The sequence below is a fragment of the Monomorium pharaonis genome, chromosome 1 (genome assembly GCF_013373865.1).
Source record: "Monomorium pharaonis isolate MP-MQ-018 chromosome 1, ASM1337386v2, whole genome shotgun sequence".
NCBI lineage: Eukaryota > Metazoa > Arthropoda > Insecta > Hymenoptera > Formicidae > Monomorium > Monomorium pharaonis.
In genome coordinates, this window is record NC_050467.1 from 5,905,855 (window position 1) to 5,925,683 (window position 19,829).

Below are 19,829 nucleotides of genomic sequence, written 5' to 3' on the forward strand. Positions count from 1 at the left end.
TTTTGTATATTAATTTCTGTTACATTTTTTTTATTAATTATGGAGACTCCAGTAGTTCAACTATCTGATGAGGAGCTCATAACGGTATATGAGCCTTCTGAGGATTCGTATCTTTTGATTGATGCTTTGGAAGCGGATCTGAAGATTCTGCAGGCGATGAGACCAAGGATTTGTTTAGAAATAGGTAGCGGCTCCGGCATAATTATCACGGCTTTGGCAATGGCACTAAAGCGACATAACAGTCACTTTATTGCAATTGATATTAATCCTAATGCATGCAGGGCCACGAGAAAAACTAGTCTGATTAATTCAGTCGATGTAGACGTCCTTCAAATGAATTTATTAGATTGTTTACAAGTTAAATGTACATTTGACATTATTCTATTTAATCCTCCATATGTAGTCACAGAATATGAGGAAGTATTAGACGACAGACTTTTATTTAAGACTTGGGCAGGTGGTAAAAATGGTAGGCAAGTTATGGAACAGGTATTCGCTACGATTCCCGAAATTCTGTCAGATGCAGGATTGTTTTATTTAGTCGTTATCAAAGAAAATGATCCTGAATATATCTTGAGTGCTTTACAAAAATTGAGTATGTCCGGTGAAATTGTTCACGAGCGGAAGATAAGAGGAGAGCATTTGTACGTTTTACGTTTTCGTAAAATCAAGGAAACAGAAAGATAACATCAGGGTATATCATCCGTAGGAGATTTTATAAAAGTTTGTAATTTTATGGAATGAAAAAGACATTTTATTGCTAGGTCTAATTACTATTTACAGATTTATAAGGATAAGTAAACTGAATTACATTTATTTAGATCATGTTACCTTGTACTTTTTGTAGTTAATTGTAACACTATTTATATCATTTGTAAACTCTTGTTATGTACTACATAATTGCAATTAATACATGCATAATCGCATATTACCTGTAACAATATAATTCCTTGTCCATGTATACTTTTACTATTTTTACATTTAAAAAACATATAATTGATTTAACGTCGAATTAATGTCGATATCAGTTTTTTGATATATTCAACGTTTTGTGTGTGTATTAAAATCAACTATATGTTTCTGACTATGCAATAATTATAATTGTTTGTTCAAAGAAGGAGATGATAAAAAAGCTATATCTTTTTTAAAAATATAATTTATTTTCGAATACTTAAGATTTACATTATTCTGATATTGAAATATCGCAATAAACACCATATCGTATTGGTATTCAAGGATTACGCGAAATGAGCACTATCGTCGTCCGAGGACTGCACGAGTAGTTTGTTATTTATGATATTTATAAATTGATATATAATATAAATATGGCTGCTTCCCTGTTCTGCTATGCAGAATAAATTTTCTATATTTGTGAAGATAAAAAAAACTTTATTATATAAATACTTAGAAGCAACAGATTCTTGATAATAGTTTGGCTATTTCTCAGCTATTGGTTATTTAAAATATCTCGGTATATGCTTTCTTTCCATATTCTGGAAATTTTTTCGTGATTGAATGATTAAGCGAATGATTAAGATAAAATAATAATCTCTTATCGTTTAAATTATTATTTGATTACTGGCACGCGCTCGTCATTTCCTACACAACTCCTTTTCTGTGGTATTATTACAATAAAGATGTCGCAAAAATAATACCATCCTACGAATCCACAAATTTCGGACTACGAATCCGTTGCAATTTAATATATAACACAGCCGCGCTTATGGTCGCGACGAAGATGGTGCTCAACATAAGAGAGAAAGTCGTGTAAAATCCACTGTTACTCATGCAGACCTCTTTCGTTTTTATCATCTCCTCAACGGCTGTTTCCTCCATTCTATCCAGGACCTGACTGGATGCTGTGCTGAGATCATCTAACATGATCACTTTGAAACGCCGTCCGACACGAACCGGATCCGACAGCAGAATCGCATTCGTCGAATTGTTCGAAGATGGTGCATACATTATCGATCGACGACGTCTTCCTGGTTCAATTTGCTAAAATAAATTGTTTTATTAAGTATAACATGTCAAGTATAATTGTTTTAATCAAAATTAATAACAATTTATTTTAAAGTATTTTATGAAAGATTTGTTCAAGTTATAAAAATAGGATTATGTTAGGATACAGTTCGAGGATCATGCATCGTACATTGATTTCAGGGAATGTGATAGATAATTTTACTTATTAATTAATTTATATAATATTATATATTGCATTTGAATTGATATTTGTGCCTTACTTGATTTTCATCCGGACAAGGTTCGCAATTAGTTTTACATAATTCCACATTACATTCGATGAACAGATCCATAACATCGGGGAATTTGAAGGCCTGGAAGAACGCGTAAGCGATAATAGAAGCGCCAGTATTGCCGGTATCATTTGTTTTTTGGAAGGCACCGAATAGCTTCGGTTTCAAAATGCAGCCTCTTTCGTCGGTGAGCTGCAGCATGTTCGTCGATGCTTCGTCTCGTGCCAAACAGTCGCGCACCTTGAAAGCAATTACAAATATTTGTTTAATTCATATTTCTTATTTACAATCAAACTTTTGCAGACAAAATTCTATTTTCCTAAAAATGAAACTAAAACTTGTCGAGGACAAATTATTAGCTTGCAATTATTCCTTATATATATTTATAAATTAATTACACCGAGAACATTTTTCTATATGTTGAAACACATAATTCTATTACATAAATTATCATTACGCGTTATTAAGACAATTTTTGCGCACCTGGAGATCAAAACCAGGATCACCTTCTACGGAGACTACCAGGGTCATTGTTTCTCCGATCTTTACGAGTCCATCGGCTGCGGGTGCGAAAGGTCCTCTGCCGATTTGAATATCTAGTTTAGCCGTCGCGGTATCGCCGCTGAAGGTAACAATCTCCTGGTTCAACATATCTACTGAGAGATTCACCGTTAGGGCCTTATTGATGTTTCCTTCCCAGAGGCATCGCACTCTTCGAACTGTATCCCAGACTTCTTGTATACCAGGTTCATTCTTTAGCAATAAGAATTTTTTATTTCAAAGTCTAATAATTTATAAGCGATGTTTTTTGCGAGCTTAATGTAGATAAATAAAATCCGAGGAAAAGATGAAAAATGAAGCTAATAATTTTAGTTAGTTCGACACCGACTTGTAACACGAGGACGTTTTCCAAATACGCTTGACCAGCTTCACCCTCGAAATCGTTTATGAATTGAGTTCCGCAGGAGTCGAGATTCACAGTGAAAGAATATTGTGTTGAGCCAGAATTCTGTTTTACATATGTACAATCGGGGTTCATAAAAAATCCCTGAAATTAAACAAACATATATAATATATATACACGTATTATTGTCAATGATTTTTAATATAAGAAATTGTTTTATTTCGTGTTTACCTTAGAATAAATAATGCCGTCGTAAGCACGATTGAACTCAATATTGATCGTCATCATGGTTTTACTGCATTCGACATCAAGACTATGGATATGCGGGGGATGATTGAGATCGTCGTCAGTACTCTCTGGAAAAAGAAATTGTATATTATTTTTTCATGTATTTTCTATGTTGATATTTTATTGATTGTAACAAAATATACGTACCTGCACCAGTACTTGTAACACCAGTACCAGTATCTGTAACACCAGTACCAGTACCAGTACCTGTAACACCAGTATCAGGACTTGTAACACCAGTACCTGTACCAGTAACATCGGTTTCAGGCGTTCGAGGACCTTCTCCTTCGGTAGCTGTACCTCCATCAGTACCAATCTCTACGCCTCCTCCTGGTGTAACTTCTCCTGGTGTAGGAAAGGGAGGTTGCGGTCTTCCGGTAGATGGATATCCAGCTGTCGGAGTAGCTCCCCCGTTCGAACTAGGATAACCTGAACTAGGATAGCCTCTGGTCGGGGGTGGTCCTGAAGGTCTTGAAGGTCCCGTGGATCCTAAAGAATTAGCAGGTGGCGTAATCCAGGTAATCTTCAGTTGATTTAATGTACAAAATTTATTTTTTACGTCACTTATTATACTCAAAGGTTCTTTCAGAGTATCATCCTTGGTAATTTTTGGATGCCTGATACTATACTTGTACCTCCACCCAAAGAGAGGGGCTTACCGATCATGGATTCGGAAGGAAACGGTCTTGGACTGGTCGATGGGAAAAGCGGCGGCTGCGGCGGAAGGTAAGTAGACAACGATTCCGGGGAACTCAATGGTGGAAAAGCTGACGAACCTGCGTTCGAATACGAGGGCTGGCTCGGTCTCGGAGGATTGTAGGACGTGGAGCCTCTGAAGCCTTGCGGCACATACGTTGACGAGGGCGGCTGGCTTGGTCTTGGAGTAGAAAATGGCGTGGATGGCTGCCCGGATCCCGGGTAACCGACATTCGGCGGGGTGTAAATTGTTGATGGCCGCTGAGGAGTGTAGCCCGTTACTTCGTTCTGTTGAGAAGCCGTCTGGAAGGGTCGCGGTTTTTCGGGCGGTCGTTGCGTGCTGTAGGGCGGCAAGTACGCATTTGAATCTGATTGCTGGCGAACTGTAAAAATACACGGGCTCGTCGGGAGTAAGAATCCATTGTAATAATTTCCGTAAACATGACGACGGCGCAAGAATGAAAGATATTAAAGTATTGCGAAACTACGTAACTTATTAAAAGGTCTACCTTTTGATCTCACAACTTTCTTCAAGCGGTCAGACTTTAAATTCCCTTATACAAATTTGATACTGCACAATATTAAATTGGCCAGTAATTAATACTTATATTAAGTATTAAAACCACTGCCGTTAGTACATTTAATACTTGAAATAAGTAATAATTACTGGCCAATTCAACACTGCTCAGTATTATATTTTTATAAGGGTTCTTACATCAACGCAGAAAATCTTGATGCTACTGTTTTTATCAGATCGATCTTCAACCTCGATATTTCGGTGAAGGTTAAAACACGTTTTTTCATTTAAATTTTATAGGAAAGGAAAGAAAACTCTCAATCTCACGGAAATATCGAGTCTCTAAAAGATTTATTTGATGAAGGGAACGTCAATACTCATTGAGGTTTTATGTACCGTAAGAATTCAAATCCGGATTGTTTCGAAAAAAATCGTAAAATCAAAAGGTAGGATTTTAATAGTCATGGCTATTTTTATACCGTAATTAGTCAATTCGCAACAAATATACATTCCATGCTCTTTATATCAGTTATGAAATAAATCCGGTTTTCTTAATAATAATAGAAATTATAGTAGGACTATATACATGTATGTTCATTAGCTCTTTGAATTTTAATTTAAAGCAAGGAGTATAAAAAGAAGTGTGTTCTGAAGAGTTAATTAAGAGTACATCGACTTAATGGTGCTCCGTAAGAGAAAACGATTTATTGTCGGTCGGAACAAGCGTGCATCAAAAGCCAATCCCAGCGTCGAACGTGAAGCCATAATACTTCCGTGTCGTCTAAGTGCCACGTTAAAATGATTGATTAATAGCGCGGCGAGTTATGGATTAACAATTTTGTGCGTCTAAATTAGTGCGGCTAGTATCGGGTTGCGCATAGTCGCAACTTTCTTTTGCGCAATACACGTCCGTGGTAAATAGCGTCCATCTCTGACCACCGGCGGCACTGAACTGTCTATAAATCAGCGCGCAACGTTGGACAGCTAAATCTCGATCATAAAACGGGAGAAAGAATGCTAGTTAATTTTGCGGGCGGCGGGACGGGTTCGTATCCGCGCCGTTTCCTGTCGAGGCGACGAGGATGAAACCTCGGAGAAAACCTACTTTTACGTGTGCCCTGCTGGTAGATCCCTTGAATCCACTCTAGGATATTTTGCGCCATCACGTCTGCCGGCGATACCGTGGCAGCGGCCCGTTGGACTCTCGTGTGCGCTAATGAATTTCAAACCATTCATTTATGATCAGATCCACACTTATCGTACGCCGCAGAAGAATAAAAAGAAAATATTGCAGGCGCCTCTCTCTTTCCTTCGCCAATCGCGTTTAAAAGGCGGACTCTCTCGCGGAATCTCTCTCTCTCGTAAATTTTTTTCTTACCGGGATCCACGTCCGCGGTTCTCACGAAGAGCGCGTGACCGCCGAAGTCCTGACCGCACATTGCTGCACCCGAGAGAGCGACGACGAGAATCGCCTCGGCGACGAGCCTCATCCTTGACCTGCAAATTTTATTTCAGTTAATGATCAGGGACTCTCTTTCTTCTCTCCTCGTCACGCTACGTCAATACTCTCGATTTCAGGATTTCAATAGAAGTAATAGGCCCGCGCGAAATCGCTTTCGATGTGCGCGCGCGCGCGCGCGTGCATGTATGTGTGTGTGTGTGTGTGAGGGTCAAGTGCCATTGACACACGGCTGAGAATACACGAAGGTACGTAGGATTCATCCAAGGATGATGAGTCGCGCGGATGCGGCGCAGGCCGGCCTCCTCGTCGAAAGTAGAAAGTGATCATTATGAAATCTATGACCGTGATCGCAGCTTTTGACAGTTGACGTCACCGTGCAAGCGAGATGACTTATTGCGAGAATAGGGAGCGAGAGCGCGTGTGATTTCTCCTCAAGGTCTGGGGCTTCCGCGTTCGTCCCGCGCGGCGTATGTACGTACGTACGTGAAAAATTACGCGTCTCTATCGGTTATGAAAATCGCCATTTACACGTCATGCGTGCTCTATGGATTTAAGAGCGCGCTGATCAGAGAGCCGCCTCTTCAAGGTCTCCGCGTGCGTCGCCGCGGAACGCGCGATGAGCCTGCACAAAGAGCCTGACTACTTTAAGCGCCCGACCGCCGACTATCCATCGCGAATTTCGAAAGTAGCATCACCGAAGGATATCACGGTGGTTTTTTAATTGGACCGTAATTTGCCGTGATGGAATATGCTCAAGGTTCCGTATCGCGGACGCGAAATGAAATCCCATCCTTCCCGCGAGGATTAACAGGCAAGGATTATTTCGGCAACGCGGCGACTGTACGCAATAATTGTCCTGCCGCCGGCAGGCTGCAGCCGGCCTGTGTTGATGGATCATTCTTCCAAGGTCTCCCCCGAGAACGTGGCGAAATTAATCGCTATGGAGAAAGAAAGAAAGAAGAGAATAGAGGGGGGGGAAAAAAAAAAGGAAACAGAGAGACCGCGCGTAATAATTGTTACGACAGAGAGCTTCGGCGGAAAATTTAGCGTGCGAGTAATGGCGCCCGCTTCCCTAATCTCGGATCGCGATCGCTAAACATCTTTTAATTCGGAGCCGGCGTCGTTTCCATTATTGTTCGCGGTCTTCTCACGTGCCGCGGCGCGGCGTGCGTTTCGTCAGGGCGGATTACGCGCGCGCGCGTAATCGCGCGCTCCGTCTTGTGTCCCACATGTCCCGTAATTCCTAGGCTACCTAGTTGAGATAATTTATGAGTGTGATGTTTCACGAGCACTTAATCTCGTATTTTTAGTCAGCCCGGATCCCCCCGGCGTTGCTTTCTTTCGCGAAGATGTCCTTTCACGGTGATTCCTGTCATTAATAGCGAGCCCGAGTCGTAAATCTAGCGTCTTTAAACCAGCAGGATTTCGTTCGCACGTTACTTAATCTCGTTTCTGTTCCGGTAAAAAGCAAATAAATTATAATACATTTATTATGGATGATAATTATGTACGTACAACTTCTTTATCTCTGTTGACGCCTGGAATGATATTTATCATTTAATTTACAAGTAAAACGGACGGTATTGTCAATTACGATTAAAATTTGAATATTTAATTTGATTAAATTCGCGATTACAAATAAGTAAGCAACAATTCCGATTCCCTATCTCTCTTTCTCTCGACATGCGACAACTAGTCAAAGCAGTAATCATTAAAATAATTACTAGAATGCGATAATTGCGGTAGTGATATCGACCACATATTGCGATATTCAATCATCCGCACGACCTGACAGATAATTATTACTCGTTGCCGGCATTACGAAATGCGGATTCCGCACGACTTCTCCCTCGGTTTAATGAACCTTTTCCTTCGGGGTCCCCGCGCCTGAACGGGCGTCATTATCTCATTACACGAACTTGAAATCGGCCGCTCTCGGTTAATCCTATGCTGTATACCTACGGGAAGGACGGGAAAGCATGTCCGTGCGAGTGGAGATGCACCGATGCTTTCCATCGCCTTAGTTTTATGCCACGAATCCCGCCAGTGAAACCGAATCGTGACGCGCGGCCGCCTTTGGTTCCTACCCGCAACTCCGCTACGATCTGATGCGATCCGAGTGCCGATGCCGCATCGGGTCCCGGTGGGGTAAAAGATCGAGAAGTCAACAGTGGAATCGTGCTTGAGCAAGGTGAAAGGTGAAAGTCGCACCGCGCCGGCTAGTGGAACGTACAGATACACGCGCTTACTTCTACACGTGTTTACGTTAGACCGTATACGTACGCAATGCGAAATCTATCGCGAGATCTTTCTATCGTCCGATAAATCAGATAAATCAGTGTGTTTTCCACTTATACGTTCCACTTATTTGTTCGGGTTTTTTTTTTTTTTTATTGATCGTTTACAGCTGTGGATTCTTAACCTTCTAGGATTTCTAGAATTTTAGTTCCGTATTTGGAATCGGTCGAATAAAAATACTCATCCCCGCGAAGTTCTGATTGTAGAACTCTTGCTTTTTCGAATCTCTGATTTTATACACGTATCAATCTCATTTCGGGACCGATGATTTTTATTGCAACGAGTCTGTGAGGATTTTCTCGAGTCTCACGATGGATACATTAAATTACGAAAATAAGTGTGGGAAAGAAATTTCCGTTGTGATAGCGGGGGGATTGACTCGATTGCACACATCCGAGATTCCAATTAGGCTTAATCAAATAAAAATTGCAAAATATATGTAGAGTGTGTGATGGCAAAACAAACCCATTAAGATAACCCGATTTAAGAATTTATTTCGAAAGAAAACAAATTGTTATGTAGTAATAATTTTTATTTTCAGAAAAAAGACAAAGAATCTAAAAACTTATTTAATCGATTAATTTTTATTGTGTAACATGTATGAGTATTACGTAATAGTAGATTATATCACATCGTAATCTTAAAGGACTTCTGTTTTTATAAATATAAAAAAAGGGAGTAATTGCTTTCTATTTGGTATACTACCTATTGTATTTTTTAATGTAATATTTCTTAGCGTTAATTGCGCACGAAATTCAATTTTATTCATCTCTCTTTAAGAGAAATATAATGAAATAAGAAGCAGAGATCCCAGAGATTCTATATTTACAGTTGAGATTAAATGAAAATCTTCATTGCCAAGTGCTATATAATTATTATATCCACACAGAATAAGAGAACATTCTTTTGATAATATTTTTATTTCAAAGTGTTCAACATTAAAAGGAAAATTATATGAACGTTAAATAGACATGATTTACTTATATAAAATATTTTATAAAATTTTATTAAGAAACAAATTTGTTATTATTCGACAATAATTTTATAAGTTAAAAAAAAGTATATTTTAAGAAATTAGAATTTTTTAATATTATTATTATCATCATCGAAATAATTATATTTTAGGTAACTATTATAACATTAAAATAAAAATATAACATTTTGCATTATAAATTTAACATTACTAAATTTCTAAGACAAGATTACGTATCAACAGGTCATTATTTCATATATAAGAAAGAAAAGTCATTTTCTTATAAAAACAATTAAAATACATTAGCCGTAATTTACTCATGTTCTTTTTTTTCCGTGTGACAACATTAGTCATCACTTCTGCTTAACGTAATCGTCTATACGCGCAACATGTAATTGATACCCACGTCGATATCATTAAACTGCCGAGCGATGAACGGCTGATTGTTTGCGGTTTCGCGACGCGTGCGAGAGCCGCGCGGGATTTATGCGCGCGTCTCATTTTTCCCGTTCGCTTCCATAATCTGGCGGACGCAATACCGCGGTACGGTACATACGCCGCCCGGCACGATATTCCCGATCTCGTTGGGGGGTCCCCCGTCACGTCGCAAATCAAATTAACGCGCCGGTACTAATTACGCGTTAATTAACGCCCGCCCTACCTCGCGCTCTTCCCCGTCGCTGCGTGGGGAAGGCGCGCACTCTTTCGAAATCCTCGCCGACGTCGCGCCGGCGTATTAGGTTATCATAATTTGCGCCTGAAAAGAAAGACGCCGTGACGCCCGCGTCGCAATTGTCGTGCGAATTTCGTGTAACTCCGCGCAGGCAGTCCGGCCGTAACGTCGCTGTTTGCGGTCGCGCGATTAGGCAAGTGTAGCGTGCACTTGAGATGCTGCGGTTTTCTCTCCCGCCGCACCGCCGGCCCGCTTCATCGTCGATGTCGGCATTTTAATAACGAGGCGGGACCAGCACTCGTTTATTATTTCGTAACGATCGGGGGGGGGACTGTGTCTCGCCTCGTGGAACTGGGCTACTCGACGTTATTGTTTGTCTTTTAAATCAGATGCGTAGAGATCTCCCGCTTGGCGCACCGACGCGCCGGGAATCAAAATCGAAATCGAACGAAATATCGTTAATGTAAAATATCCTCAATTATATAACATAGAAAGTTAAAGTTTTTCTTTGTAACCCGCTTGAGGATAATTAACTGCCGAGTAAGTCGCATCATTCACGCTAATTCATTTTGCGTGGTTCTTACGTACAACGAAAGGACGTAAAAAATCACGCGCGCGTTCTGATTTAGGACAAAATTCTCTTTACGTCGAACTTCCGACACGGTAGGTAGACAGTACTCCGACGGTGTCTTTAAGATTATCGGAATTCCACTTCCACTTGCGGCAATTAAATTTTAAAATCGCCATTCAAAGGTCATATCTGACTTTCCGCTGGGTATACGTTCTTTATACTACACGTGCGATATAATGGAGTCGATACTATCCAACGGCACTGCATAAGCGGCAGGTGGCAGACGAAATTACAGCGATGCATCTCTTTCCGAGAAACGCGCAATATTTCAGCGACGGCGAGCGCGAAATTATTCGTAGCACGTTCAATTAAGTTCGACGTCAGCCCGGGAGAGAGGGAGAGAGGGGAGGGGGGGGGGGTGGTGGGGGAGCAAGCTGCCGGACGCTAATGGCGCGAATGATGCTAACGACGAAACGATTTAAGTGTACAACAGCAGCGCGACAGCGCAGCGCGGCTTGTAACCGCCGGCGACTCGCGAGATCTCGCGCAGTGAAAACTGTTACGTCCAATAGGTCTGGGTTACCGGGACATCGATTTCCTTATACATCGGCGTTGCGCGCCGGTGTGCCGCTGAAGCTGGCCGTGTCGGCGTGAAAAATCGCCGATGATTTCTACACGGCACAATGTCGGCGCGTCTTGTCAGCCATGCCAAATACGTTACACCCCCCCCGGGTGTAATGCGCGACAGTAGGGGAAAAAATGGGTCTTCTATTCGGCGACGCGCGCCACATTCGGCGAAAAGCCGCGCGAGAGGAGCTCGTACTCCTTGACCGTGTTATCCGACCGGGGATCTTGCATCTTCGCCCGCGGTTTTTTCCCCCTCGCCGTTCATCACCGCGTTTTTCTCGCGCCGAACGATTTACGCACTGTCCGCTCTCCCTCCTCCCCCTTTCGAGAAGGAGCAACTGTCACGTGTTCGAGAGGAAAAAAAATCTACGATTGTAATCTGAGATTCCGGGGGCCGCGGGGATTCCGCGCCGGGGGGATAATTTGTCTTGCGACGAACGACGCTCGCGAATTTTTAAGTCGCGGCGGCAAAAATAACGCGCTTCCCCCCCGGGTACGCTGGGAAAGCGTGAACCTTACTGTTAAATTCCTCGGCGTGGTGAGGTATGCGCGTTTTTCAAGCCCGTTCATTGACATTTAATATATTCTTTGCGCACGTACGAGCATGTGGTCTATCCTCCTCTTTCTCCTAGCGCGATCCCCTTCTTTTCACCTTTTTTTTTTTGTCAAGCTCTTCACGCACGTGTCTTTACTATTATGTAGTGCTGTAGAAAACGCATTTTAAGTATCGTGACTAGCGAAAGGATGTCAATACCGTAAGGACGGCGGTACAAAAGTGCGACGTTATATGAAACATTGCGGGACACTTTTGACGACTCACTGTAGAAAATATTTTGCAAACTTCTTGCTTCGAAAAAGTCAACTTGAAATATTTATTCGATAAAAATCTTGACACGTATGTCGCATCGTGTTTTGTGACTAAATTTTTTGTAGGTACGTTCTGATAGTATTTAAACAACGTGTTTAAGCTAAAAATTTTGTTGGAAGCTTAATGTTTTTAAAGTAGGTCGTCGATTTTTACTACGAAAAATTTATTTCAACAATTTTATTCAACAAAATCTATAAATATATCAGATGAATTTAACAAAATTTGTAATAATATATGATAATTTGATAACATTTTTTTTAATTATGGCTTTGTAGAAATAATTTCTTCTTAAAAATGATGCATTTAAGCTGAAAAACTTTGGAACGTGTAGGTTACATTGTAAAGTCAGATTATTGGCTTGCACGATTAAAAATCTATTTAAAATACTTGTGTTAATTGTTTTGTAAAGTGTTCTTTTTTCCAAATAATGTATCTGGAAATCTTTTCGAAACTTGTGTGGTTTTAAAGTCATTGTTTTTCTACGACGAAAACGAAATTACTTTCCTTTCGGGCCAAACTTATTTCCCATCACGATTGAATTGCAGAATATTAAGTCGGATATATGCAACGCAACATCGTTGTCATACATTCTCTCATTACAAATGCATTGGAGAATATCACCGTCAGTTACTCGAATATTATTTCTCTCTTAAATCAATTTCGTATGACATCAAAAATTTTGCTGGAGAGTTTACATAGCGCGTATTTCACAATTCTTTGTACTCCATTATGCTCTCGAATCCGTGTTACTTAACACGGAAAAGTTGTTGTTGATGAATTTCTTTCTTTTTAGATGCAACAGATCCATTGCGAATTCCATAATTACGAGCCCGATGTACAGACGAACGGTGTCAATTTCAACGATTATTAATAATTACTATAATATTAATACAAGTAATAATGACATAACTCTTGATATACAAGAGGTTAGACCTCGTCACTCTTGCATCACTGCGTTTATATTTTTATTCAGATACGATAGAGCCCCAAGCGTGTCGCAAACTCTTCTTGTTCCCCCGTGCGTTTCGTAACGTCTAATCCGCGAAGATAAATGTCACGAGGCGTGTGCAACGAAAACTCCAATAATCATTTTTTTTCTTCCGTATCTCCGCGCGAAGTCTCGGCCTGTGCCGGAAGACGTGCGAAATGACTTTTACTATTGTACGAACGAGCAATATGATTTTATCTTCTTCCCACGTACCGAATGGAAAATAAAATACGCCTGCTTTTGAACTTCGGTATTATTTCCGCATGGTTTCGGGATCTTCGTAAAGATCCTTAATGCCGATATATAAATTTGCCGTCTTCCGTAGCCTATCGATGCCGCGTCGTTCTACTTCCGATTGTGATTGCCACGTATAAGTTTATATTTTCAAAGTTTAAATTTTAATTATTTAATACCTAGAAAGTGTATTTTGATACAGAGATGGTTACTGCGGTCAAAGGGTAAAGACTTTGCGGTTTGTTTTTCGATACTTGACGCGATTGACTCTGTTTGTTGTCAGAGATACTTGAAGAGAGGGACTCTACGACATTTGCGTATCTCTATACATGCGTGCAACAAGTGTGTTTCTGCACCATCGTCGTAGTGCGGTGCGTGCCGTCCTCGCATGTATGTACGTATATATATATATATATGCATATATATATTCACACGTGTACTCACTTTCTTCGAGGATGCGGTGACCAAAACGAGCAATCATCATTTCTCACTCTCACTCTCGCACAATGATTCTCACACTCGCTTCTCTTTTCTCCCTCAACTGCAGTTTACTTGCGGTTTTGACATCATATGCGTTCAAGGAAAGTCGCGCGACCAATAGAACAATTTTATTTAAAAAAAAAATCTATTTACGTCAGAGATCTTAATCTCCCCGACGAAATCTACCGAATAATCTTTAAAAGTGCAAACTTGCGACCACTGCTTATGAAAGATGCTGCTAATGTTAATGTCAGATGTGTTGGATAAGAAACACGAAATGACTTGCAAACGTTTTAATTTACTATTTAATATTTTTATCGCTGCTTGTAATAACAAATCAAATTTAACTTGCGTTTTAACATACATGATCATGTTACGTTCATAATTTGATGATATATTCTAAAAATTAAACAAATAAATGTACGCATATGTGTTTGTGTGTTATGTGCGAAGTGATAAATGAGAGATGTTAAATTTTTTTTTAAACGTCGAGTATAAAATAATTAATAAAATTAGTATGAAAATTATCTGTTCTCCAACGTTTATGCGTCTATTTTATATTCAATAAATATTAAAGCCTGATAGAGAGACACTCACCTGTAAGTGAAATCCTTTCCGTAGAAAATTATTGCCACCAAGGTAGCTGAAGTCGATCTTCCTTCACGATTCGGCCGGAAGATTTGCGTTGTGCGCGCGCTTATGAGAAAGGTGAGAGTGAATAGCTGGGAGCATCTTCATTCAAGCTTTATATAGGTATTGTACCCCCTTACCTAGGTAGACTCTGTAGAAAGAGCGTGCCATCTCTCTTACCGTGTCCGCTGTAATTTTATCATCAGTGAGATGAAAAAAGTACTTGTTGACGAAATTGCATTAAGCAAAATTATTTCATGTTCTAATGTCCGCCAAAGTTTAGCCCCTGACTTACTTTAATCGCTAACTTTGTTAGAAAATAGTTATATTTTTGTACCAATGTCGCTGTCATTTTAAAAACATATTTTGTTATAATCACAAAGAAATAAATTTTTACCAATAAATGGGACATTCTAGGGGGGATAAAAGAGTAAACGAAATTATATACGGTGTGGCATGCAATGTTATTTAAAATCGCATTTTTATGCGAGTTTTCTTGCAATACTTATTAATTACTTTAAAATATGTAAAAGTAAAAATAGAGCTTCGGTATATCGATATTTAATTCAAAGATAACAGTGTAAAACTTTGATTGTGAGGTCAATGTAATTTGGGGCATCGACGAAAGACCAAGAATACTCTCTTCTGTGTAAAAATAGTTTCACGTATCCCACATCCTCCGTCCTGTCCATAAGAGCGTTGATTGAGCGTTCTACAAAATAAAAGTAAATCAATGGGCAAACCGTTAAATGATTTATCAGCGCGGTATTATCGTCGGTTCAACGTAGCTTCGCGAGATTTGTCTTCAGGAAAGTGGCTTTCCGAGTCACGTTTGCGAATAATGATGATAATATATGAATTTCTACATCCAGTTATTCGTCACCCTTACAAGGAGACGAGACGTCTCGCTTCCGGGTATCCCAGTGTAATCCCTAATTTGGCGAACCTATATTTTCGCGCGGGTGAAATATGATCGTTCCCTCTTTAGCCGGGGAAGGAGAAATGAATTTTCCGGGCGCGACCTAATTCATCCGCTCCGAATTCGCTTATAATTCACATGACAGATGGAACGTGTTACGATCCTTATGCAACTGTGCCTTGAAAACTTTTCTACGGTATTCTATGGTAATCGCGCGTGGCCGTATTACTCGAAATAACGAGATAATTAAAAAGAGGCTGTTTTCCTTTGCGCGCTTGACACGTCGTTCTGATTCTGCGATACTTATTAAACAAAACGCGCGAAAATTTCTAGATAGCTAACATAAGTTAATCGGTTTAAGAATAACGTAATTAACACAATTATCAATTTCATCGAATTTAATTTACTACTTTTCCTTTCCTCAACATTAAAGTACGTTAAAGCTGAAGTACAATCCGTGTTAACGTCGCCATCGCATACTTCTTCTTCTCTGGCTTTCTCTAAGAGACTGAGCTATAAAACGCCGTGGAATCACAGATTGAATTTTAGTTAAACTATTATTACGAGACTCGGTCCTGCGTCATTCGCGAATCACCTTCGGCCAAGTATGGGATGATGGAGATTAGAACCGTGACAAATTTTGAAGATTTTACTGACCTTTCGCCAAGGAGAGGATTTTATAAAAGAGAAAGTCGATATGGGAACAATATACGAACGAAAATATATTTACGGCCAATTTTGATGTCGGACAAAAGTATCCTCTTTTGCGCGCGCGCGCGCGCTGATCTGTCGATAAAATTTCGTCGGGCTTATCGTGCCGGAGCGAGAAGGGGGGAAAAAATCGCCTCTGGTGCGCGCGAAAAATCCCAACATCGCCGAATATCGGCCATCGTGACGTGTTAAATATTCATTCGCGCTTCCCGTCCACGCGAGGGTGGGTGCAGGGGCGACGACGTGAGTGCAACGTGATGCATCCGATGCGCCGCAACTGCCCATCACACGTCATTAGGGTGTCATTAGCGCCTCCGGCGCATTTGGCGGGGGTCTAAATTTCGCAGCTGGAATCTCGTCGGTCGCGTGCGTTACGCATTTCGTCGAAAGTGCGGCAAAGTGCATCTGGCCGGACTTGCCTCTGCGCCTCTGACGCAAAAGCTGCAACGGGCCATCATCGCGACCGAGCTATCTCGGGCTGTATCAATACGTCCGTCGGGATGCGTTTTACGCGAGAAACGCGCGCGAGTTATTATTAAATCGCGCGCTGTTACGTTCGGGGAAAAAGTTTACGGCGTGGTTAGAGTTTTCTCCGTGGCCGGTGCGGTGTGATTAGCGGTTGAGCAACGCGCATCGCCGCCAGGAACTGGACGGGACGTACGCGAGCGGGAACGTTCCACGGTTATTGGAATCGCGTCTCGAAGCGCGGCCGTTGCGTTTTTTTTTTCCCGGAATTCGCCATTCGGGGCCCACGCGCGGCTCCGTAAATTTAACGAGATAATCCGGGGGGTTACTCACCGGTTCGCGCTTCACGAGTTTCATTCGCGTGCCGTCGCGTCTCGCACACGCGAGCGCAAGGCCGTTTGGAAAATTACGCGCGGGGGTAGATTATAAATAACGAAATTAAGTTGCGTTTCTCCCGGTTTACAACGACACTTTTTATTTCGGCAATATTTTATTTCCTCCGGGACGGCTCCCCGCTGGCTATACGGCGGTATATCCGTTATCGTACAATCGACGAATTACCGGGGGCCTATATAATTATACCTCATTACCATAACTCTCCTAAGCATCCCCGTTACGCCAAATAATAAAACCATCACGTGCCCCGGCACCAATTACTTCCATACACGCACATCGCGCGCGGAGAACCGCGGAGAAAAATTGCCGGTAAGCCTCGCGCGCTATTACGCCTTAAACGTACGATTTAAAGACGGAACGGAGGAATGAAATATACGTCTTACGTATTATATGCGTAGTAGGAGATAGTAAGAGATAGTACTATGGAAAACATGTAGAAAGGAATTATGTGGGAGAAATGTATATAAACGTATACGATATACATAGTTTATATCTGCAGAGAAACATGTTATAAATAATTAATAAAGTTTGGAATATATTATGTTGAATCTTAAAAATGCACGTGTTATCTCTCAAAGTATTATTTCCAAAAATTTTTTAATTCAATAGATTGTTTTATCACAACGTTTGAGTAGCCATGTAAAATTCAAGCACAATTTTTTCTTATAAAAGTTTTTTAATTTTTAAAGCGTTGTGGTGTCACCTTTTATATACCAAGCGGTTGTTTTGATATTTTAAGTTAAATTAATATTTTTCGTGTTGTATAAATTTGTAAGCTTTTGTTATTTGCGCTTTGATTTCCGCGCTGACTCACATCACCCGTATATTCATCAATTTGTATTTTTAAATTTGGTGAGTCCAATATAACTAACTGTTATTCTTCTTTTATGATTTAATTTTTTGTTTGTCGTTGATTCTCAAATCTGTAAAATTACATTTCATAGTACTTATTTGTAAATTGAAATTAAGAAGGGGAAGTAGTATTATAAATTAAATTTTTAATTAATATTTTTTACAGAGGAAGGTCAATACTAGCGCGTCACTTTGTTGTTTAGATTTAGATAGTAAACAAAAGCAAAAAGTAAAACTTTGGAAACATACGTAAAGGAGAAAATGTCTCTTGTTATGTAGAGATTATACCTAAATAAACATTAAAAAAATAAAAGTAATATAAAGTGACTGAAAAATGAAATAAAATTATATTATGAAAAAAACAGAATACATATTTATGATCTGTCGTTAACAAAGAAAATCGGTTTATGCTACACGACAACACAACAATTCTATGTTTCAGTCTGCATCATGAGAAAAATACGAAAGAGAAAAATTTAAACAAACAGTTTTAAGGAAGACTCTACAAACATGTATATATATATACATATATATATATATATATACATATAATATAAACTTATCGACATAGAGCATGGAGATGGCTGTGTCATCCCTATTTTATTCATACGCGGAACTGGGTTCAGGAAAATTGAGTGAGATAACAAGTGATCGTCACATTGCTCCGTTTTAGTTTGTAAATTTAATTAGTTAAGAGCCGGTTGCTCAGAAATGTAGATGTCTAAATGTGATACATACTTTTATTCTTTTTACAACAGTAAGGTTAAATTGATAAGAACTATTTGTTATTAATTATTATTACTATTTATTATTATTATTATTATTATTATTATTATTATTATTATTATTATTATTATTATTATTATTATTATTATTATTATTATGAATGCTACTATACGTTATTAAAAATAAACAATGGTGTATAAATGTTTTCTGTGTAAATGGAGACATGCTTGCACGAGGTTTTATAAACAGATGTTACTGTCTTGATTAGAAAAAGATAGATATTGGTCGACAATTTGTGCTGTCCTTCCATAGTTGGATTTACTTTCGACTCGTGTTGCGCAGTTCATACTCTATGTTGATATATAAAATAATCTATTATTGCCGATAATATATCCACTTTTGTTTAAATTATGCAATTTACAAAAGAAAATTATGCAAATTTTATTATCGCTTATGAGGATTTTATTCGTTTTTAGCAAATTTTGTATAAAAAGAAGACACATAAATGTATGAAGGTTTTTTATTTCTTCAAATATTATATAATATTTAAGTAGATATTATATATATAGATTGTACTCTATCAGTATTAATAGAGGTTGATTTAATTTTCAAAAAAGTAAAGACCTGTGCTAGTATTTGGCGACCTTTTTTTACTAATAAAACTCTAATGAATATTTATGCAAAAATGTATTTGGATCTACTTGCTCATTATTATCAATTATTTATTATCAATTAATATTAATTATTTGCTTAAAATTACAGCAAAATAAGGTTATTTTTGTTACATAAGCCATTGTAAACCAAATTTTTTATTGTTTACTTTTTTGCAATTGATTTCAGGGTCCAAATTCAAGTATTTGCAACTAAAATTTTTGTCCTTAATTAGGAGACAACAAGAATAACCATAAAAGTCTTCAGTTTTTCAATTTTGATAACTTTTAGTTGATATTTTAGAATTAAAATATTTTTAACGTCTTTGGACTGAATATAAAATTTAATTTGTTCTATTTTAATTTATTTATTCGCGACAACAAAATAAAAGCATTATTTATTCTGCCTCTCAAAAATTGGCAAATTTCCAAAGAGTGCATCTTTGTTAAAAATAATATATTTTAATAAAATTTGCTAAAAAGAATTTTTTACAACCAGTAAATTTTATTTTTTAAATTAATACCTTGTAAACAACTTTCTGATGTTTACAAAGCTACAAAGCTACACAAATGGAAAAGTGTCAATTACATTTTTTTTAAATGACATTTGTAAACTTCCATGGCGTGAATTAAAAACCACACACAG

General features: G+C 39.0%; 2 protein-coding genes across 4 annotated transcripts; one reads left to right on the top strand and one right to left on the bottom strand.

Moving 5' to 3' along the window:
* The first annotated feature begins 5 nt into the window (after positions 1-5).
* On the top strand, positions 6-926 carry LOC105830072 (methyltransferase N6AMT1). Its single transcript, XM_012669214.3, has one exon. The coding sequence runs from the start codon at positions 40-42 to the stop codon at positions 685-687; it is 648 nt and encodes a 215-aa protein (XP_012524668.2). The 5' UTR covers positions 6-39; the 3' UTR covers positions 688-926.
* On the bottom strand, positions 737-18,606 carry LOC105830069. Of its 3 annotated transcripts, XM_036295474.1 has the most exons (11): positions 14,605-18,606; positions 14,432-14,530; positions 6,039-6,157; positions 5,766-5,873; positions 4,224-4,526; positions 3,595-3,936; positions 3,391-3,515; positions 3,145-3,303; positions 2,739-3,008; positions 2,244-2,495; positions 737-1,998 (listed from the first exon to the last, which is right to left on the bottom strand). In XM_036295474.1, the coding sequence occupies exons 3-11, from the start codon at positions 6,148-6,150 to the stop codon at positions 1,660-1,662; spliced, it is 2,010 nt and encodes a 669-aa protein (XP_036151367.1). In that variant the 5' UTR covers positions 6,151-6,157; positions 14,432-14,530; positions 14,605-18,606; the 3' UTR covers positions 737-1,659. The 3 variants fall into 3 exon arrangements, with proteins under 3 accessions (XP_036151367.1, XP_028047999.1, XP_036151368.1); XM_028192198.2 differs by having other exon boundaries at positions 14,432-18,606; XM_036295475.1 differs by lacking the exon at positions 5,766-5,873 and having other exon boundaries at positions 14,432-18,606.
* Positions 18,607-19,829: the final 1,223 nt, after the last annotated feature.